This window comes from Sus scrofa, chromosome 14, assembly GCF_000003025.6.
Source record: "Sus scrofa isolate TJ Tabasco breed Duroc chromosome 14, Sscrofa11.1, whole genome shotgun sequence".
Lineage (NCBI taxonomy): Eukaryota > Metazoa > Chordata > Mammalia > Artiodactyla > Suidae > Sus > Sus scrofa.
Window position 1 is genome coordinate 89455690 of NC_010456.5, and position 23149 is coordinate 89478838.

Sequence of the window (23149 nt, forward strand, 5' to 3'; positions counted from 1 at the left end):
ATGATCTGAGACACTTTCCCATTCCCAGCTGTTTGTTTATTCCGACCCTGTCTACGGTGATGGGAACCAGTACCGAGTACTCAGTCTCCGGAGGAATTGGGACAGGTAGGTGCGTCCTTGGTGGTAGAGCTTGCTGAGGTCCCCACCTCCTGCTCTGGGAGTAAGTCCCTGGGAGCCTTGGTTCTAGATTTCCACCTGGCATTTCCAGAAAGTGTGAGTCTTCCTCTTGGTCCTCATGTGTGGAGAGGAGTTGTCCTTCCCATGGGCACGCTTTTCTCGGGGCAGGGTTGTCCTGTTTCCTGTGCATCCCAGGGGCCCAGGCAAGGCTCTGCACATAGAGGCATCAGTTAGCACTGATGGGCTCAATTGGTGACTTGGTAGCTGAGCCTGGGTGAGATGCCCTTTGTCAGTGACTGACAGAGCCTAAAATGGACACCTTACCCCACCTTACAGCTCTCTCTAGAAAGGAATATGAGTTCTCCATTGATAGCCATCCAGGACCAAGACTGTCCTTGGCTCGTGTAGGGATGGACTGGGCCTTGGCGTGCTTTGCACTGTCCTGCATTCAGCTGAAGACCAGGCACTCCCTGTGGGGAGGGCTGGGGTCTGGGCTTTTATGGGAGGGTGGGCGCTGAGGGGCCCCAGAAATTACGGCCCATTGACGTGGGGATCCAAGTGTGATTCTGCCCATTCATTGAGGACAGTGGGCCCCGTCTCTATTGCCAACCCTGTTACAATGTGGGGGCACAGGTTGCCATAGAGTGGAGCATTCCCCTGTAATCCTCAGCCAACTTAGGTCGCCATCCTCTGCTCCGTGTAGCACTGAGCCCGGCTTTATATCACCTGATCAGTGGGCCACATGAGGACAGATCTCAAGGTTGTGCCCCCTCTCCTCTCCCTTGGCAATGAAGGGTAGGATAATAGGTGGGCCAGAATTAGAGAGAGGCTTCAAGGATCCAGGCTCATGTCCTGGAGGGAATATGACCTGTTCCTGCCAAGTATGAATAAGAAGCTAAGAGCATTCTGCCGCATGGGGTCGAGGTAAAGTGGGTGTGAGTAAGGCGAGGCACAGGGCTGGCACACGGTAGGGCTGGGCTGAGTCGGGCCACGGTGAGTCTAGGCAGGACTCTGCAGCAGGACAAAGCCTAAAGGCATGCTTGTTTTCTGACCCCAGGTGCTGCCAGGTCCTTCCCTCCGCCCGGGGGCCTGACCTTCTCCTGCTGGTTCCTGATCAGCAGGCACAGTGCGGTCACCGAGGGCCACCCACTGCGCTTCCTAACCCTGGTGCGCCACCTGTCCAGGACCGAGCAGCCCTTCGTCTGCTTCTCTGTCAGCCTCTGCCCGGAAGACCTCTCCTTAGTTGTGTCTACAGAAGAGAAAGAGTTTCAGCCCCTGGGTAAGGTGGCAGGGGTCAAAGCTGGTTTCACCCATGCTTGAGGAAAATGTGGTGAATCAGCAGCTCTTGGCCCAAGAGCCTGGGAGCCCACCATCCCTTAGCTGTGCTGGTAGCTGGTTCTAGCTCTTCCGTTTTTGTTTTGTTTTGTTTTCATTTATAACGATTTTTATTTTTTTCATTATAGCTGGTTTACAGAGTTCTGTCAGTTTTCTGCCGTACAGCAAGGTGACCCAGTTACACATACATGTATACATTCTTTTTTTCTCACATTATCATGCTCTGGCTCTGCCGTTTAAAGCTCAGCCTGCTTCCCCAAGCTCACCTGCCTGGGACGGCCTGAACTGGCCCGAGATGGCCAAGGGAAGTGTCTTACAGCCACACCTCTTCTTGCGTGTCCCTGTTGCAGAGTGAGACACGGGAAGGCCCACTGTTTGGCCTGGCATCCTTTGCCCACCTCAGAGCTGCCCAGGCCCCTCACTCCCAGGACTTTGCCAGCCTATGTGCATCACTGTGGTGGCAGTCTAGTGAGGGGAAGACCCAGCAGCCTGACTCTTGGGTTTGAACTCTGGCTGTGTGACCTTAGGCAAGTTACTTAACCTCTCTGTGCCTCAAGATGATGTGGGAATCACAGTAGCACTCACCTCATAGGGTTGTCTTGAAAATGAAATGAACTGATATTTGTAACAGTCCTTAGAATGGTGTCTGGCACGAAGCAAGAGCTCAAGCAATGAGAGCTGCTGATGTCAGTCTTCAGTGAGGTGGGGCCTGGCCTTGGTGCCTCAGGCACAAGGCCCGGTTCTGCTGGGCTGCTGCTGCCTGACACGGCAAATGAGGTCTGGTATGTGTATTTTCCTCCAGATGTCATGGAACCCGAGGATGACCTTGAGCCTTCTGCAGGACGCCAGCTTCGGGTCCGGTGTGGCCAGCTGCTGGCCTGTGGTCAGTGGCACCACTTGGCTGTGGTTGTCTCCAAGGAAATGAAAAGGAACTGTACTGTTTCTACCTATCTGGACGGACAGGTCATCGGCACAGCCAAGGTGAGATGGCTCCCCCGAGCTGTGCTTGCCCCGTGGCTGTGCCTCCAGGCCACGCCACCCTGGAGTTGGTGTCAGCATTGGTATCTAATGAAACTGTTTTGCTGTCCAGAATAAACCTGGCTGAGCTCAGGCGTAAAAAGACATCTTCAGAAACTGGAATGATAGTCATATAGCCAGGACAGAAAGTAAAACACGGAAATGAGAATGGTCATGACATTATGACTGTAAAAATAGTCATGAGAGAATATAACTCTCCAGAGTGAACAAAGCAAGGCCTCTTACTTTTTTTGCTTTTTAGGGCCGCACCTGTGGCAATGGAAGTTCCTAGGCTAGGGGTCCAATCGGTGCTACAGCTGCCAGCCTACTCCACAGCCACAGCAATGCGGGATCCGAGCCACCTCTGTGACCTATACCACAGCTCATGGCAACGCCAGATCCTTAACCCACTGAACAAAGCCGGGGATTGAACTTTTGTCCTCATGGATGCTAGTCAGATTCATTTCCACTGAGCCACAACAGGAACTCCTGGAATGTCTTTTAAAGTTCTCTTGCATAGGCTGCAACCCAGATCAAACATAGCAGAACTCTGTGGGCTGGGTAATTTGGTGGAGTTTTCAAAGCTTCCTGGATGATTCCAATATGCAGCCACAATGGAAAGCCTTAGATTAACAGGGTTTCTCATTTCAATTGTTTGACATTTAGGGCTCAATAAATGTCTTTGTTGTGGGGACCTATTCTGTGTATATTAAGACATTTATCAGCATCTGTGCCACCCCTTACCCCAGCACCCTGGATGCCATAGCTCCTTCTTCTGCCCATTTGTGACCACCGAAAATGTCCAGACATTTCCAAATATCCCGGAGGGAGCGAAATCACCCCAGGGTGAGAACCATTGGGTTAATCTAAACTGTGGAATACCCGAAGATGAATTTGATGCAATCATCTGGTAAAATTATCTTATCCAAAAAAGCAGTGGTAACCAGAAAGAGTCATCTGAAGCATAAAAAATATCCTCTGAAACATACAATTTCACCTTTTGCTTCAATCATGAGCAATTCCCCCCTCCCTCTCTCTTCCATCCTTCCATCCTTCTCACATTAAATAGTTATTGAATACCTATTATATGTTAGGTATTGTCTTACTTATTAGGACTTGTCAATGCCCACCAGCCAAATACCTCTGGGATCATGCATATAGTATAAAACAAAAGCTTGCCATGGCAAGAGTTCTTACCCATTGGAGTAACAAGGAGTTAGGAAGAACTAATAGGATTGGGACTCATTTTAAGTGTTCTTTGGGAGGGTTCAAAGAAGTAGAGATGAATCTGTTCTGAATTGGTGCTGTCAGAAAGAGAGGCAATTTGGTGTCTATGTATGTTAAGAACTTTCATTCAGGAGGTAGGAGGAATGGGGGCAGAGCTGGAGCTGTCATGGGGAAAAGGAGCAGTGGTCACTCACATTAGCCAGGATGGAAAGTGTGGTCACTTTTGTGGTTGCCCAGGGTCTTTGTTCAGGCATAATTACAGAATGGGCTAGTTTTTGTCTTCTTTCACAGAACATGTTGGAATTCTCTCTTGTTTCATAGAATAGGTTGGTGTTCCATGAAGTAGTCCATGCACTTTGAGGCTGAGTTGTGTCCCACTGATGTGTGGATCTTGCTCACACCTAGCACAGGGGCTGGTACACAGAAAGCATGCAATCAACACTTAATGAATTACCTTGCATTTCCAGCCACAAGGAGTAACATGGCCTGGCTGATGGTGTTGTGTAGTGAACTGGTACATGGATGAACCTCCAACCCCAAAGGGCCAAGCTAAACCAGTGTCTGTCCCCAGGGAGGTGGGAAGTGGCATGATGCCATAAGAATGTTTCAAAATATGCCATGGAGAATGGCCAAGCGCCGAGCCTGACAGGATTTATTTTCCAAGATGGTTTCAAAAAGTCATTGGGTAGGGATCCCCAAGAGAAATGAAACGAGGTAAACATAAAGGCCTGTGTTGAGATGGAGATACCTGCTGGACAAGAACAAGATGGACTTTGGTTGGGGATGTCCTAGCTAAACAGCTGATCTCAGATATTAGAGCCCTTGTTTATATTTCCAAGAGAAGATGAGTTAAACTGAGGAAAGGGGGGGGGGAGTATTTTAATAGCTTGAATTGAGCAAAATGATTTGGGAGTCATTTGTGAGATCTTATATTTATAAATCAGCTGAATGGTGCAGTGATACACTGTCCGGATCTGAGAAGAAAGGAGCAAGGTGGATTGGAGGCGTGGCACCTTTCTCATGTGGGAGAAAAGGCCTCTAAGAGGATGGGGAAGGGGAGAGAATAAGAATTATTAGTGCAGTAGACCTCACTCTAGGCAGGCTTCGCGGCTGGAAACTTGGTTTTTATTTGAAAATTTTAGTTAATTGGTAGGGAGAAAAAATATTTCTGAAATTATGTAACCTCTCATTTTAGAAATGTCTTTACATACATATTCATGTATATAGTAATTTCGTAGTCATTATAAAAATAATAGAAATGCATTTTGAAATAACTGAAAAATAAGGAAGAACAAATACCTATATTTCTTCTACCTTACCATCATTTATAGTTTCTTTCCATTTATTTTCCCTTCAAAAAAATAGTTGTGCAGACTTAACTGACTGGAGAGACATAAGTCACAGAAAAGGGCTCTAAATTCACAGCTGATGGGAGAGAAATCACACTTTTGTAATCAATACTCAGATTACTTAAAAACCAGTAACTTTCAGATAAACAGTCAAACTCAAAAAAAAAAATAGTTGTGACTTTATTGCATAGAAAATTTTATGTACTACTGAGTTAACACTATCATGTAAAAATGTTTTATCTGGGAGTTTCTGTCGTGGCTCAGTGGTTAATGAACCTGACTAGCATCCATGAGGACGTGGATTTGATCCCGGGCCTTGCTCAGTGGGTTAAAGATCTGGCGTTGCTGTGGCTGTGGTGTAGGCCAGCAGCTGTAGCTCCGATTGGACCCCTAGCCTGGGAACCTCCATGTGCCATGGGTGTGGCACTAAAAAGACATGGGCTTTGAAACTAGTCATTTCTCTGGGATAATTGCCTAGAAGTCCAATTGCTGGGTCCTATGGTAAGTGCATGTTTAGTTTTGTAAGAAACTGCCAAACTGTATTTCCATGGTGACTGTGCCATTTTACATTCCCACCAGCAATGGATGAGTGATCCAGTTTCTCTGCATTTGGTGATGTCATTTTTCATGGCGTTAAGGATCCAGGCGTTGCCTGTGAGCTGTGGTGTAGGCCGCAGACTCGCGCGGATCTGGGGTTGCTGTGGCTCTGGCGTAGGCAGCGGCTACAGCTCGGATTAGACCCCTAGCCTGGGAACCTCTAAATGCTGCAGGAGCAGAGCAGCCCTAGAAAAGGCAAAAAGACCAAAAAAAAAAAAAATTAAATTTATTTTGTTAATGTTACTTTTTTTTTAAATTAGCCATTCTGATAGGTGTGTAGTGATAGCTCTTGTTTTTAATATGCATTTCCTTAATAGCTAATGGGATTGAATAGTCTCTCCTGTGCTTATTTGAACTTGTATTTCCTCTTCAGTGATGTCTGTGCATGTTTTTCTTCATTTTCTAATTGGATTATTGTTTTTTACTGTTGAATTTTAAGAGTTTATCTATATATTTTAGTTACTAGTTTTTTGTTGGATATGTGATTTGCAAATAATTTCTCCTAATTTATAGCTTGCTTTTCATTCTTTTTCACATGGGATTTTGCAGGGCAAAAAAGTATTTAATTTTCTTTGAGGAATTATAGTGTTGTTTTAAATTTTAGTTTCTTCATGTTCTTTGTTAGTCTGTAGAATGCGGTTGATTTTTGGGTGTTGATCACGTATTCTGTAACCTTGTTGAACTCACTTATTAGTTCTAGGAGGTTTTTTTCTTTTTGACTCCTTAGAATTTTCTACATGGACATGCCATCTGCAAATAGAGACAGTTTTATTTCTTCCTTTCCAGTCTATAATTGTTTTTAGTATGTAAAACTTAATTAAAGTGCTGGTATTGGACATTAAGTTCTTAGTGAAATGACTGGGAAAAAAAAGATGAATCTTTTAGTGGCACTTTATGTTTTTTATCAAATTTGTTTACAAAAGCACAGTTTGTTACTTCCACCAGCATTGTACAAACTGTTGTATGAATTTTCAGTATGAGAGTGTCTTTGTAATGTTTTTTGATAAAGTAAATTTTTACTTTGAGAGAAGAATAAGGTACATCATTTTATATTTTATGTATTTATTGACTGATTCTGAGGTTAAACACCTCTCATGCCCTCCCCGCCCCACTTTTTTATTTTAACAGATGTTGTACATTCAGGTCTTACCAGGACCATTCCTTTCAATGGATCCATCCTCATTTGTGGATGTTTATGGATATATTGCTACCCCTCGAGTTTGGAAACAAAAGTCATCATTAATATGGCGTCTGGGCCCTGCGTACCTCTTCGAAGAAGCCATCTCAGTGGAAACTCTGGAAGTTATTAACAAACTTGGCCCAAGATACTGTGGTAACTTCCAAGCTGTGCAGGCCCAAGGTATGGGGTGTTTTGATTTATAATGATCTTGCTGATATTATTTTTTAAATGGACATCCAGTTATTTATAGCTTATTTATACAGAATGAGCTCAGCACAGGCCAGTCATTAGGGAAGACCTCAGTAGTTGGATCATTACATATTTACAAGCCAACAGAAAATGTCGCAGAAAAGGAAATGACAATCTTCTTTAGATTTCAACTCCAAAGCACATAATGGCGGAAAGTGGGTGGGTAATACCATCAGCAAAGAATGGAGAAGAGAATGAGATAAATGAGTTACATTCCTTTTAATGAAGAAGCTTTTTAACTAAAGTATACTGTTGTCTTCAATTATTAAACAGGCAGACAAAACATCCACATTTTCATTATTGATTGTTGGCTGTTCAAGCAGGGAGCATTGCTCTCTGTGCTCTGTCAAGTCAAGGGGGTCAGCTCCCATCTGGGAAGAATGATAAATGAATCTATGTACGGAAGGCTTCGTGCATAGGGAAGGGCGATTGAGTGCTGTGGAGTGTTTCTGTCTCCAGGCTCCACGTCGTCTTTGAACTTCATTTCCTCTGGGAAATGGCAGTGGCCAGAAATGTGGGGAGGTCAGGGCCAGAGCCAAAGTTTCAGCAACTCTCTCTTCACACCATGGTTCTCAAGTAGCCCAGCTAGCTCTCTTCGACTCGGGGCCCCAGGTGCTAATGCCAAGGGAGGGGTTCCCCACGGACATGAAGCTCATTGAAAACCTTAGGGCTTTCAGCCAGCAGTTTGGTTTTGGGAGTGAGCTTACATTCTTGATGGATGTCTCAAGCTTTAGTCATTTCATACCTGGACAGCCTCTATTTTATAGTGGGGCCAAGCTTGTGAGATTCTCTAGTTTTCTATGTGTTGGAAAACACAGGTTGAGGTACAACATACAACATGCGATGTAACAACATATAACAGTGTACAGACATTCCTCAGTGATTACTTTGCCATGTAGAAGTAGATGTTTATGCTTCTGAGGATTAATTTCCTTCTCAGTAAAGCCAAGATGTGTTATTTTAGGAGAGGATCCTAGTATGGAATTTTGCCCCTGGTTGCAGAGGAAAGGGTTTCTTTTGGTCTTCACATCGCCAGCTCCTCTGTCACCAGTGCTGCAGACATCAGAAACACATACAATGAGGTGGACAGTCGCCTGATTGCCAAAGAGGTACGCCTTCTAACTTCACTTGCTGCTCCTTTTCGGAATCATGATCACGTGGCTTGGTTTAGCTTTCAGTGATTAAGTGAATACTGATTCACGTTTGTGCATGTGAAGATGGATACAGTCAGATGAGCTTCCCGCTTCATTTGTTAAAATATTCTATGGCTCCCCACCCATTTGCAGCCCCCAAGACTAGACCTCTTATTTGTAACTGCTCAGAGAAGAAAATGGGTGCTCTTTATTTTTCTCCGCAGAGCGAGAACAAATGGAATATTTAAAAGACTTTTGTGACACTGGGAACATTTTGAGCTTCCCTTTTCTGGGCGCTACTGACCCCCTAACATTGCAAAATATTCTTTAAGTCACTGGGTTCAAGCAAAACAACAAATTTGCAAAACAGCAAGCAGATGTGTCTGTAAATGAAGATGCTATTAGATTTTGTACTTCCTAATCCCTGCATAAAGAGCTCTTTTGTTTACCGCTGATGAATTTGGGCTGATTCGCCTGTATTCTCTCCACCCTCCAAGACAGAAGTCTGCCTTGAATTCCGGAGGAGGCAGGATCAGAGGTTAGGTCCTGTTGAGCACCAAAGCCGTGCTTTGCCAGCACAGAACCTTCTGATGGAGGAGGCCAGGGTTCCAGTCTTTCTGGCCTCTGAGATCAGTGATGCCCAGGCTTGCAGAGCTGGACCACTCTAGACTGGGAAGGAGGCAGCCTTGTCCTTCACAGCACCGTTCCACCTCCAAGTGTCCTCAGGTCCTTCTTCCTTTCATTAGCTCCTCACCGTGAGCATTTGTTTGTTCTGATGAGCATGTGGGACATGAATGGCACGATGGTGTAACTGAAGCTGCTCCCTATGATTCAGCCAGAGCCTGGGAGGCAGGACAGGGGAACCTGAATTTTGGCATCAGTCCCCCCTGACATTGGTTCAGGTCTTACTCATTCACTGACTTCTACTGACTGAGTCCAGCCTCAGGTGCCTGCCTTCCAGGACCTCATGGGCAAGACCTCTTTCTTTCCAGGAAAGTTTCTTAGGACTAACTGTTGCCAATTTCTCTAGATGAACATTTCATCCCGTGACAATGCCATGCCTGTGTTCTTGCTGCGAAATTGTGCCGGTCACCTCTCGGGTTCTCTTCGAACCATTGGCGGCGTGGCTGTGGGCCAATTAGGTACGAACTTTACAGCTATTTGGGAAGAAGGGCTTGTGTCTGTCCTCACTTGCACAGCCTGGAATTCTGGAGCAGCAGGCAGGACAGAGCAGGTTGAGGAGTTAGGACGGTAAGGGCGAGAGTTGGGGTGAGGGGTTAACCTCACCAGAGGGTTGGCCTCCTGGCAGAGGTTGGTTCACTTTGCTGCATCTAACAACTGAGAGTGGCCTACTAACCATGCTGGCATCTGTGTACCACAGAGACCATCTAGTGAGGGTGTGGGGCCTCTGAGCAGAGGCAATGGCCTTGGTTGCCTGGATCCCTTGCAGTCAGGCAAGACAGAGCCACAAACTGATGCAAAGGTCCAACCTTGAGGGATTTAGAGGGCATACAGGACCCAGGAGTTGTCAGAGCAACCAGCAAACTGAGGCTTAGAGGGCAGTTGGCGCAGCAGCACTCTGGATGGAGACAGAGGGCAGAGATCTGAACTCCCCTGGACGGTGCCAGCTTTTTGGTGGCCCAGAAGGACTCAGCACAGGATTTCTCAGTGACCTAAACCTTTCAAAGCCCTCCTCCTCCTCCTCCCAGCCTGTCCTTTGCACATCACCCCCTGTTATGAGCGATGATGTCACTGACAGCTCTTGCTTCCACTGGAGTGAAGCTGTGTCCTATTCAGAAGTGCCCTTTGTCCCACGCAGGCGTAAGGGTGTTCCACTCCAGCCCTGCTGCCAGCAGCCTGGACTTCATTGGCGGGCCCGCCATCCTCCTGGGTCTCATTTCCTTAGCGACGGATGACCACACCATGTACGCGGCTGTGAAAGTCCTGCACTCGGTCCTGACCAGCAATGTCATGTGTGACCGCCTGATGCAGCACATCTGTGGGTATCAGGTAATCCCACCCTTCCATTTCAGCCTACAGTGTCCCCAAGGGGCCATCATCTCCAAGGAACAGGGAGGAGCTTTGCTGGCCTAAATGGATGTTCCCTCAGCATGTCTTTTGGAGAAGGGAAACTGGAGGTCCCCGGGTCCTGAGACCAGCATGGCTAGAGTGGAGGGCCAGGTGACAGCAGCCAGAGAGCGGGCTCTGATTGGAATGGGGCTACTCACTTGTCTGTGGCTAATACTAATCATCTTCCAAAGGTCCTGCCTCTTAATACCATCACACTAGGGCTGAGGCTTCACCTTAGAATTTTCTAGGGACACAAACATTCATTGATGATGGTATATGATGTCTCTATAATGAGGTAAAGAAACAGATATTATTATCATGAGACAGTATTATTATTATGAGACAAGGACTCCCAAATACTTTGTTGGAGTAAAGAACCCTCAGATTCAGAGATTTATTCTACCTTTACAAATGAAGGCAGAAGAAAGAAAATTCAAAACTCTTCTTATGGCTTAAAATAGAAATATTTCAAAGGGAAGGAGAGGCTGGGCAGTGGTAGAAGAGGTGGGAAATGGCAGGATTGAGTAAAGAAACAAGATTATTATTATTACTATTGTAATTATTATTGCCTTCCCTAAATACCTTTTATAAAATAGAACCCCTCTCCTACATCATCCCTTTCTAGACAACTCTTCCTACTTCCTTGCCACATTTGTGGTCTGTTTTGCTTCTAGAAAGGTGCCCCATGAGGGCAGGACTGGGTCTGCTTGTCCATTGCTATATCCTAAGAGCACATGGTAGGCAGTGGGTACTCGGTATGGATTTGTGGAACAAATCAGTGAATAAAAACAAGGATCTTGAACTAAGTGGCTTATTCAGGAGTGTATTAAATCATTTTTTCCACATTTTTTTCTCTGTATTCACTTGCTGGTTTCCTGGTTGGATGTGAGAACATAAGAACATAACCCTTTCTATGTGTTACTTTTGTCAGACTTATTTATCATCCTCTTGTCAGACTAGGTGACCTCCAGCCAAGTTTTATAAGATGATTTTCATAGCATGATAAAGAAGGAGGATGGTGGTCCGGATTAACATTAGAAACACTTGCGGGATCTAATACAGGTTCCTCCATGTGACCAGGAGGAAAGGACAAACATGGGCCAATGCACAGCCTGGATGGTGGTGGATGGAAAGATCTGGACCCTGCCACTCTGGGATTGTGGATTTTATCTTAGAGATGATGGGTAATCATACAAAGGCTTGGAACAAGGAAGTGGAATGAAAGATGCTTTAGAATGACCTTTGACACTAGTGCGGAAGACAGTTCGGAGAGGCAAGATCAAAGGGGAGACTGAGATAGAACCCAACACATGAGACTGCATTTCTGTCCTGGGGAGACTCAGGGTCTTTGTGAGCAGTCTGGGAAGGTAGCACAAGAAGACAGTCAGCACTGTGAACCCAGAGGGCTGCCCACATGAAGGAAGAAGACATTCAGGATGTGCCAAGTGTGAAATGTCTGAGACGTCAAGGATAAACTATCAAGCGGGATACTGGGCTCTGGAGCTCAGAGGGGCACTGGGCGGGTGGCATAGAGGTGAGAATCCTCAGTATCATCATGCCGACGTTTAATCTAAGGAAATCGATGACATAGAGTAGGGAAAGGAAAGACAAGGATGGACGAAGCAATGGGAAATAACCAGGTAGAGCTTGGAACTTAGAATGAAAACCCAACCAATGAGGTTGAGAAGAAAGAGGGAAGAGAAATCAAAGAAACATTTTGTCAAAGATTTTGAAAAAGAAAGTGTTTTGAGGAGGAGAGCATGGTTCAACAACGCTAAATGCTGATGAGTAATGCAGCAGACTACGAGCAGGGGTGTTCCCATTGGATTTGGCACCTGGAAGCCATTGGTGACCCTTCTGAGGTGGAGGTGGGGGTGGGAAGAGGAAGCAGCCAGCTCCTCTAATGCTAAGGGGGTTGAAGAGAAAATGTGAGATGAGAATGTGGAGCCTGAGTATGTCAATAGTGCTTTCCAGAAGTTTACTTACAAAGAGGAGTAGAGAAATGAGGCCCAAGCTAGAGAGATTAGGGATCAAGGGAGGGGTATTTTTAAGGTGAGACCTACTAGGGCATATTTGTCAGGAAGGAAGTACAAAGAGAGGAAGATGGATAAAACTAGGAGGAAGAGTTACCAGAAGAGCAGCCGAGGGGTGGGTTGCAGGTGACTGGAAACCCTGCTTGTGACAGGAAGGAGTGCAGTCCCCACATTTGAGGATCTGGTGGTCGGGAGGGGGTACTGTTCACGTCTGATGGGTTCTAAATTCCCAGCCGTGTGCTCGATTGGATGGTGGAGGGGAAGGAAAGCTGAAGGAGAGAAGAGATGAGATAATCCTCTTTAGGGTGAGGAAAACCAGCTTACTAGAAAACCAGAGCCGGACTGCCAGACCACACTGAGTACCCATTCGACATTTGACACTTTTAACGTAAAGTGAAACCAGTCAGTCTGAGTGATTTTTCTCAAGCAACTTTCTTAATTATGTCCTCATGGGGGAATGGGGAGTGGTCAGATTTCAGATATGCCAGAGAAGTGGCTGGAACAGTCTAAAAAGGTATTATTTGCTGATCGCAGTTGTCTTAGTTTGGGCTGCTGTAACAGAATACCATAGCCTTGGTGGCTTCTAAACAATAGAAACTAATTAATTTCCTCACAGTTCTGGAGGCTGGGAAGTCCCGGTGCAGGGTGGTGGCATGGTCAGGTTTAGTGAGAACACTCTTCTGGATGGCAGATGGCCACCTTCTCCTTGTATCCTCACATGACAGAGCAGAGAGAGGAAGACAGTGCTCTTGTGACTTTTATGAGGGCACTAATTCCATCCTTAAGGGCTCCATCCTCATAACCTCATGTAATGCGAATTATAGCCCAAAGGATCCGCCTCCAGATACCACCACCTTGGGGGATGAGATTCAGCATATGACTTTGGGGAGGAACATTCAGTCCATGACAAGTGAGACTTCCTAATGACACATTGAAAGAGCGTGTCTGAGAGGATGAGGAGATGGGTGGACTATGTCACATCCGGGTCTTGGGAATTGAGCTGTGGATGAGCTGAGCTGAAGATCCAGATGGAGCAGATGAGAACCTAGGTGCCGGTGCATGGCAAGGCAGCCTGACTTCTGTGTGACCGAGGCCAACAGAGACACGAGGCTAGGGGAGATTCATCTTATTAGTCTTTGAGACGAGTGTGGGCCACGGGGGCCCCAGTGCCTCCATCCTGTTATGGATGTTTGTGTGTTGCCTGTGTCCCAGGGCCTGATGCAGCAGAATGGCGCATCTGCTACTGCAGCCTGAGGTGATGCTGGTGTAACTGAGTTTATGGGCAGGTGGTGGCTTCCTAGTGATACAGAAACATTTATGGGCTGGGTATGAATGTAGGATCCAGTAAAGGAAAATGAGAAAAGCCCTCAGAAAACAGAGGGAAACCAAAAGAGTGGCATTCTGGAAATGTGGAAGATTCAGGAAGGAGCCGGGGCCCACAGTGAAAGGTGAAGCCTCATAAGTACAGAACAGTGCACACTGTTGGGGAAGCAGTCACAGAAGCTGGTTCGTGTTTTCCTTCTGAGAACGAGGGAGCCGAGGAGGCGGCGCCAGAGAACAGTGCTTTCAGACGGGGCTGACCAAAGGTGCTTGTAGGAACAGGCAGGTGGGGGAGAAAGAGCCATTACAACACATTCATGGGGAAACTGCTTTGTGTTTTGACCTTTTCAGATAATGGCGTTTCTTCTGAGGAAAAAGACCTCTTTCCTAAACCATCGCATTTTTCAGCTGATCCTGTCCATTGCTGGCACTGCAGAACTGGGCTTTGGGTCCTCTGCTGTCATCAACGTTGGTGTCTTCCAGCACATCCTTTGCAATTTCGAGGTAAACTGGAGACTGGTCACTAACTCTAAAGGAACATGTGTGATGGTACAGAAAGCCTGGAGCTTCCTCTAGACCCAGCAGGTCGGCTTTCTCCAAAGTCAAGATAGTAATGAAAGAGAAAGCCAAAAAGGTTTTAGAGCTCAGAGGCCCTGGCTTATAATTAACTCCTACCGCTGATGGGCTGTGTGGCTTCAGGCAAGTCACTTGACTTCCCTGAGTTTCAGTCTTCTCATGGGTGAGAGGGAGACCACCACTTTGCCCTCACATGCTGGTGTGGAGTCAAATCAGATAGTATCTGGAAACAGACTTTGAAACTGTAAGCTTCCATCTATCTGAGGGTTTTAAAACATACCAATTCCTTTGGGTGGTGCTCTTCTGTTTATAAATGCTCTTTTAAAGGGAGGAGTGAGAGGTGCTGAGTGCACACCTGAGGCTGAGGGAGGAGTATTGTACAGAACTTTGGTGGATAGATCCGTTTACGAAGCATCACCTACTGAGAGCCCACTGGGAGCAGGCGTGGGTGATAACCTGGATCTAGTCCCTCCACACTGCTAAAATTTGTAGTCATCAGTGCATATATTAGGAAAGAGAACATTTTTAATTAGTGAACATAATAAATTAATGAATAACTTAAATTAATCCAGATCAAGAAGTCAGAATGACCAAGAAAAAAGAAAGCAAAATCAAAACCACAAAAAACTAACAAAAAAAAATTCAGAGAAAGAAGGAAAAATAAAGATGAGAACATTAATTAAATAGGAAAGAAACAAACATTCAGGCGATTAAAAAGGGCAATAAGTGATTGTCATAAAAAGATGAACCTATTGAGATTTTTGAGAAAAAAAAGACAGGAGGCACAACTAAATTCTATTAGGAGGGAAAAAGGAAGAATAACCACAGAGGAGCAAGCAATAGAGAGAAGTAACAAGAAGGTAGGATCAGCACATGTGTGTAATAAATAAAAAAAAAAGGATAAATCAAAAAAAATACATAAATGTGAACACAGAGCTCATTTGAACAATCTCCAAGAAAATTTGTTTCCCAAGCTCACTCAAAAAGGTAAAAAACTCAAATGGCCCTATAATCTTAATAAATGGAGTCACAGGTCCCATAATCAAATAAATGGAGTCACAGGCTTAAAATCTTACAAACAAGTGAACAAGCAACATTCACAAGGAAAGTCCAGGCCCAGGGCATCTGTAAGAAAGTTCAGTCAGTCTGGAAATAGGCTCTTCCAGCCTTATAAACTCTTCCAGGAAATGAAAAGGGTGTTCTTCCAGCTTCTTTTATGGGTTAGTCTTGATACCAGAACCAAAAGTGGATAGTGTGGGAAATGAAAAAGTATAGGTCAGTCTTTGTCATAAATAAAGCTACAAAAATCCTAAATAAAATATGACCTCATTGGACCAGGACAAACACCTGGGCTGGATTATGGGGAAAGCCAGCAAGCCTGGGGCGTGGGCTGCCTGTCCAGGAAGGAGGTGTGCCCAGGTGGCCATACCGCCCTGGTGAATAAGATAGCATGCCCCTTCCAGAATGCTGCGGCCGTGCTCAGGCAGCTTGGTGCCACAGCATCCTTGCCACCAGTTCCACCCAGGAATTACTCTGCTCCCACTGTTAGCTCCTGGAACCACCGTGAGCACCACCCTGACGCCTCCCTGGGTAAAGGGACCCTTTAGCTGAGCTGGTGCTTTTTAACACTGGAATTAAGAATATAAGCAACCAATAAAAACCAGCAAAAAAAACATGCTTAAAAACACTGCAATAAAACACAATGAAATGAAATAAAATTTTTCAAAGATTGATAACAAAGGATTTCAGAAAGAAGGCGTTTCCCCAGTATCTGTCTGCATCAAATAAAGTAAGAGCAGATGTGGATGTGTTGTGTTTTGAGGTCCCTGACAGGCCTAGTGAAACGTAAAAAGTGGGGTCAGATGTGACGTGAAGAGTGGGGAGAAGGCTGGATGTGGACAGTCAGTGGGTTTTTGAAGAGGAAAAAAAGAAGAAAATAGGGGAGTGGGGAGAGTTTCAGAACTTAGGAGACTGGAGTCTGAGCGTGAGGAAACAGTGAAAAATTTGTGGTTTAAATACTGATGAGAGAATCAACTATTGATGGGACATGTCCTTAAAGGAGAGGGAGGGATTGGAGACCAGAGAGTGGAGAAGGTGTGGGACCCATGTTGATTGGTGTGCAGGAAGCCGAGAAGCTGGAAGGGTCAGGAATATAAGTCATGCAGGTCTTAGGCTTTTGGTCTCTCTTTTCTTTTCTTTTTTTTTCTTTGCTTTTTAGGGCCGCACCCACGGCATATGGAAGTTCCCAGGCTAGGTGTCGAATTGGAGCTGTAGCCACCAGCCTATGCCACAGCAACGAGGCATCTGAGCCATGTCTGCGACCTACATCAATAGCTCATGGCAACACTGGATCCTTAATCCACTGAGCGAGGCCAGGGGTCGAACCTGCGTCCTCATGGATACTAGTCAGATTCGTTTCCACTGAGCCATGATGGAAACTCCTGTGGCTTTTAGTTTCTTGAAGAGGGACAAGCCACTTCTTTCTGAGAAGGAGGTGGTCCCAGGGGTGGGGAGAAAGCAGAATTTGACACATTATTCATTTTCTATTCAAACAAATTTATTCCAGACATTTTAATGCAGCCTGCAGTCAGGGGTTATGTGACACAGGGTAACAACCCAAAGATTCAGTTATGCACACCTCCCCAAATTTAGACAGCTGGTGTTACATGAAGTCATTTCTAAAAGAGCTAGGCAGCCTTAAATTTATGTGCTGTGGCAACTTTTTTTTTTTTTTTTTTTTTTTCTTTTTGTCTTTTAGGGCCTCACACACCTGTGGCATATCGAGGTTCCAGGCTAGGGGTCTGATGGGAGCTATAGCTGCCAGTCTACGCCACAGCCACAGCAACATGGGATCTGAGCCGCGTCTGCGACCTACACCACAGCTCACGGCAACGCTGGATCCTTAATCCACTGAGCGAGGCCAGAGATCAAACCCGAGTCCTCATGCATGCTAATCGGGTTCGTTTTAACCACTGAGCCATGATGGGAACTCCCATGTGGAACTTCTTATTGGTCTAAGGCTCTGAAGAAGAAATTGGGGGAGGGTATGCTTTTGTGGAAGGATAAAGGGTGTGACAGGGCTCCTGTCTTACTTTCTCAGCTCTCCCATCTCCCAACACAGAACCTGGTGTATGATTTATTTATTCAAAGATTGCCTTCATGATTAAATATTCCAAGTGTGCAAAGCTCTTGGCATCCTCTTGGGTATTTTGGGGTGCCACGTATGGCTACCCCACCTCCTCAGAAGCCACGTTGATCCACACCAGCTCCCCTACCTCAGGGTGTACTGGGCACTGACTTACAGTGCTTACAGGGGCTGGGAATCTGTCTGGCCTAAGAATAATCCATTTATCTTACCTTGGTTTACTTTGTATTTTGTCTTCAAAAAAAATGCAGTGGATCCCTATTAAGTGCCCACTATGTGGCATGTGTGTTGCTGGGCCCTGGGGATTGGAGAGGGACAGTCTTTGCCTTCCTGATAAACTTGTGTCCACTGAAGCGCTCCTGCTTTCCCTTGGAAGCAAAAGGACGGAACCTTGGCCACAGGCTCGGTTCAAGTGTGGTTAATTATTGACCCTCTGAGTCGCTGTCTGCAGGAGATGCCTGTGGGGGAGCACAGCAAGGAGATGAGAGAGTGGGCTCCATGGTCAGACAGACCAGGCTTTGAAGCCAGCTTCTGCCAATTAAAAACGATGGGGCACCAGGCAGGTTACTTTCTCTCTGAGCCTCCCTGTTCTTACCTACTAAATGCCGATAATGATATTGTCTCAGAACTTTGTATGATGCTGCTTGCCTCCAGCAAATGGTATCATTTGTAAGCATGAGTTCTTTTTGCCACTGTGAGTGCACTCTTAAAACCCTACATCTGAACCTTCTAGATTCTGGGCCTTAGGAAACATCAGGGTATTTCAGTGAGAGATAGAACCCTCTAAAGGGAAGTAGAAATGAGACATGAAGCCACACCATCACCTTTGCCCCAGAAGGATGGGGAGCAGCTGCGTTTGTTTACTATGAGTAAAAGCAAACCACCTGATGAACTTCACTTTCAGAATCTCAGTGCATTTCACAAGTAGTTCTATTGTATAGGCGATGGGAATGTGGGCTGTGCTACAGTCTATAGAGATAGGGGAACTGGAGAAATTGCATGCACAAGTTGGGTGCATAGTTGCTATAACATAAAACCTGAGAGATGAAACCCAGCTTCTATTTTTTTTTTTCTTTTTAGGGCCGCACCCACGGCATATGCAGGTTCCCAGGCCAGAGGTCAAATTGAAGCTACCACTACCAGCCTATCCCACAGCCACAGACATGTGGGATCCAAGCCGCATCTGCGACCTACACCACAGCTCACGGCAATGCTGGATCCTTAACCCACTGATTGAGGACAGGAATCAAACCCACATCCTCATGGATATTGGTCAGATTCATTTTCACAAGCAAAACTCTGAGACCCAGCTTCTAATTCTAGTCCTATCACTTAACTGGTGTTAAGAGGGACCTGTCACTCAGTGGTCTGTCTCAGCATCTATTTTCTCGTCTCTCAGTTAGAAACACTAGTATTTGCCTTGCAGGATCCAAGGAGAATAAGATGGATTTGGTGTGTGGACACACAGGCTGTGGGGCCTGGAGGGGGGTAGGGGCACATATAGGAGATGGTTAGTGCAGGTGTCCTTGGTTGGAATCTAGACCCTCGTGAACCTCCAGGGAGCAGCAGAGATGGGGAAGACAGGATGGTGTTTGCCCTTTCCCCTGGGGGAGGCGCCCTCTGCTTGCTAGCTGTCAAGAAAGCTAGTCTGATTCCAGAGCTGGTAAGTTGGGTTAGTAATTCCAAGCCAAAGAAGACCACACCTGGCACCCTACCTGCTCACACTGCCTGGAGCCTCTTCTCTCCACCCACCTTGGTTTCCCTGTGTGTTCTGTCTTCCAGCTCTGGATGAATGCTGCGGACAACTTGGAGCTCTCCCTCTTTTCCCATCTTATGGAAATCCTTCAATCATCAAGGTAGGCTGGGCTTTGGCAGCCTGGGGGTTACAGACAGAGGCTTCATGCCAAGACAGGGACTCAGAGGGCAGGACAACAAGTGGCTCAGCGACCTCAGCCTCCTCCCACTCCCAGAGCACTGGGTCCCTTGGTGCTATAATAAAAATACCATAGACTGGGTGGCTTACAAATCACAGAAATTTATTCCTCACAGTTCTAGAGGTGGAAGTCTAAGATTGAGGCTCTGGAAGATTCAGTGAATGGTGGGGACCTGCTTCCTGGTTCATAGTGGGTTGTCTTCTCACTACAACCTCACATGGCAGGAGGAGTGAGGGAGCTCCCGGGGTCTCTTTCCTAAGGGCATTAATCCCATTTGTGAGGGCTCCACCCTCGTAACCCAGGCATCTCTCAAAGACCCCATCTCCAAATACCATCACACTGAGTGTCACTTTTTGAATTAGGGCTCTTTTGTTTGCAAGTGGTAGAAATACAATTCGAACCAACTTAAGGAAGGAAAGTGGGGAAGAAGAAAGGTGGAGAAAGAGGAAGTTCATTGGTTCACACAGCTGACTGAGGAAGATCCTCATTTGTTGTCTGGATGGCGCTCACATTACGTTACCTGAGATCTGTCCCTGATCTTGTCTTTGATTTCTTCTGTGCTGGCGTCTTTTTGGTTGGGCATCCCCCCAGCATATCCTCTGCTCAGCACAGTCAGCATACAGGGCTTCTTTTTCACTCAATAGTCTTTCTGTTTGTTTGTTTTCTGTTTTTTGTCTTTTTAGGGCTGCACCTTAGTGTTTTGAATGAATTTGCAACCATCTTTTCACGCAGCCACTCATGACTGATGCTCTTTTTAGGGCTGTATGGAGTTCCCAGACTAGGGGTTGAATCAGAGCTGCAGCTGCTGGCGTACTCCACAGCCACAGCAATACCAGATCCGAGCTGCGTCTCTAACCTACACCACAGCTCGTGGCAATGCCAGATCCTTAACCCACTGAGTGAGGCCAGAGATTGAACCCCAGTCCTCATGGATACTAGTGGGGTTCCTTACTCCTGAGCCACAATGGGAACTCCTCACTCAATAGTCTTAGCAATAGGATGGAGTTCCGTGGCACCTTCTTGGGTCATGTGACTAGATTAGGAGCATGTCTGCCCTGTGGAGGGGAGTTAGAAAGAGGTAATTCCCAAAGAAAACCAGGGGCTGTGATCACAATAAGGATGAAGGGAGGCAGGGAAGCCAACTTACCAACCCACGTCCTTCCTCACATACCCACACCCACCTGCCTCCTCACAGGTCAGTTTCTCTAGAGATCATGAGCACCTTAGTGTTTTGAATGAATTTGCAACCATCTTTTCACGCAGCCACTCATGACTGATGCTCTCTTATGAACCCACTCCATTTCACAGCAGTTGGTGCTAGAAGTTCAGAGAAGGACACGACACAGCCAGAAAAGCGGGCTGCTTGGTGCGCTGATAACAAAGAGCACCGAGGACAGTGGGGGCTTATGGGTGATGAACTTAACCTCCCTGTGAGCCTATGATTACAGATCACACACAGGACTAGGCTGGCTCTGCCTCTTTGTGTATCAGGGATGTGGAGCTTGGCAGAATTTAATGCATTAGTACTGAAGAGATAGTTCCAGGAGCAATCCAACCAAATTCACTCCCCTCCACTTTTTTCCCCCTTTCCATTTTCTTTCTGTACCTGTTGTTTTCTAAGAGACGGACACTCACCCTGGGAGCTGTTTTCTTTGGGGGAGTAGAATTTACTGGAAATTGGATTTTCGATTACCCTAAGCGGGAGGGAGGGAGGCTTGAATTCTGTCTCTCTCCCCTTTGACTCTAGGCGGGCGACGTGTTCATCCACTTTGTGGTTTGGGGCTGGCAGGAAGGTGCACATCCAGACAGGCTCTTCGAGGCCCGCGCTCCGGCGTTTGGGAAGTGCTCCGCGGTCACACTGCAGTCTGCTCTCTCTGTTCAGAGTTTTCTGAGCCCAGCATTATTTTTCCCCAAGGCTTGGAATTTAAAAGTCAATAACTGGGGTTTGTCTTTGAAGATGGTTTCCGGGGGTGGCAGAGCCATGCTGGCACTGGGCAGACACGTATTTGATGGGCGTCTGACAGCCTTTTGATGAGTTGCCAAGAGAGCATTGGAGTCAGAGGGCTACAGAGCAAGCCCAGCCTGCAAAACCTTTTTAGCAGAAACACAGCAAATTTGGTTCATTCCAGTAAAAGCTTTTACTGCCTCTCTTCTGGGCTCACCAGGGAAGGACCCCGGAATGCTGAAGTTGCTCATCAGGCGAGGCTTATTCCCAAGCTCGTCTTCCTCTTCAATGAGCCAGGCCTCACCCCCTCCAAGATGCCCACCATCATTGCCATCCTAGGCTGTCAGCTGAGGGGCCACTTCAGTCTCCAGGACTTGCTCAGGTACTGCATCAGCTCCCCCGGGAGGAAGGGCAGAGCCTTGAGGCTGTGGAATGAGGGAAGGTAGGCCCCAGCTCTCTCCTGACCACTATCAACCTCGCATCACTGCCCTTCAGGGCAATGGCAGGTCCTTTTTCTTTTCTTTTATTGTCTTTTCTAGGGCCTCACCCACAGCATGCAGAGATTCCCAGGCTAGGGGTCTCATCAGAGCTGGAGCTGCTGGCCCACACCAAAGCCACAGCAACACAGGATCTGAGCTGCGTCTGTGACCTACACCACAGCTCACAGCAACACCGGATCCTTAACCCACTGAGCAAGGCCAGGGATCGAACCCACAACCTCATGGTTCCTAGTCAGATTCATTAACCACCGAGCCATGACGGGAACTCCAGGTCCTCTTTCTTTGGGACTTTTTAGGAGTGTCTCTGATCAGAACCAGTGTTGAGAAAAGAGGTCCATTAGGCTCCCCAACAGAGCTCTGTGTCCACTGCTCCTTGGTGTGCAAACACACCTACTGTGCCAAGAACTCAAGAAATTCTGTGGCACAGCCATCCTCACCAGCCAGATCAGTCCCAGCTGGCAGGACATTTCACCTTTTCTGACCTCATCACTGTCTGTTCTATTGATCTGGCAGAGCCTGAGTTAGTTGCTCTGATGACAACCTGATGACAGGTTTTAGAAGTCTCTGGAAATATCACATTGATCACAGAATAGCGCGTTTCCCCTCGAACCCCCCATTGAAGCCACATTTGGGTGGATCTTTGTAGAAAACCTTCAAATATGTTCAGCAGACACAGGCCAAACCTACATTTGAGTGTGTCCTTCTCTCTCTGCCTTAAGATCGGGCTGTTTGTTGTGTACACCCTCAAGCCTTCGTCGGTGAATGAGAGGCAGATCTGCGTGGATGGAGCCGCGGACCCCTCCATGCCCGGTGAGAAGGCCTTTCCCAGATGCCCATCTGAAGGCAGCAGGACAACCCCCATGGCAGCCCTGAGAGGCCCTGCTATGGGGCCATTTTGTCCAAAAGGCTGAGGAAAAGAGGGGGAAGGTACCCGCAGCCAAGCTGTTTTTCCCCAGTGATAACTTCTGCGGTCACAGGTACATGATTAGGGTCACAAATAAAAGCAAATTGTATGTTCTTCCTTTACAACCTGGAATGGCTTCCAGAACCTCCAGAGATGACACTCAGTCCCTGTGGACCAGAAGTGGGGGGACCTTCATGCCCCAACCCGGCCAACACTCAGAGTTGAATCCTTCCCACCCTTGTTTCCCTAATCATTGTTCCCTGATGAGCCCTAGTCTCAGCACTCTGAAGCAGTTACAGGTCCTAACGTGTGACGGTCTGTCTGCCATGCTTTGAATGGGCCATTCCCTCTGCGGGTTAGGCCTCCCCTGCCCCGGCCCCACCCCTTCCTCACTCCACTGCACTGGCCAGTCCCTGACCCACAGGAAAGGCCCAGTCACCTCCTCTGTGCTTCTAGAGCCCTCAGACTGACTCTCCTTTGAAGGTCTGTGATTTATTTCTTTATGTCTTTCTCTCCCC

The 23149-nt window shown here is 46.8% G+C and overlaps 1 protein-coding gene across 1 annotated transcript in view; it reads left to right on the forward strand.

The window, feature by feature from the left end:
* Positions 1–23149, forward strand: part of WDFY4 (WDFY family member 4) — a 279361-nt gene that overhangs the window by 102328 nt on the left and 153884 nt on the right. The window contains 12 exon segments of the mRNA XM_021073024.1: positions 29–105; positions 1175–1396; positions 2255–2433; positions 6771–7011; positions 7974–7978; positions 8049–8180; positions 9235–9346; positions 10024–10214; positions 13979–14131; positions 19131–19204; positions 21448–21609; positions 22446–22537. Coding sequence (XP_020928683.1) covers positions 29–105; positions 1175–1396; positions 2255–2433; positions 6771–7011; positions 7974–7978; positions 8049–8180; positions 9235–9346; positions 10024–10214; positions 13979–14131; positions 19131–19204; positions 21448–21609; positions 22446–22537 — 1640 coding nt within the window.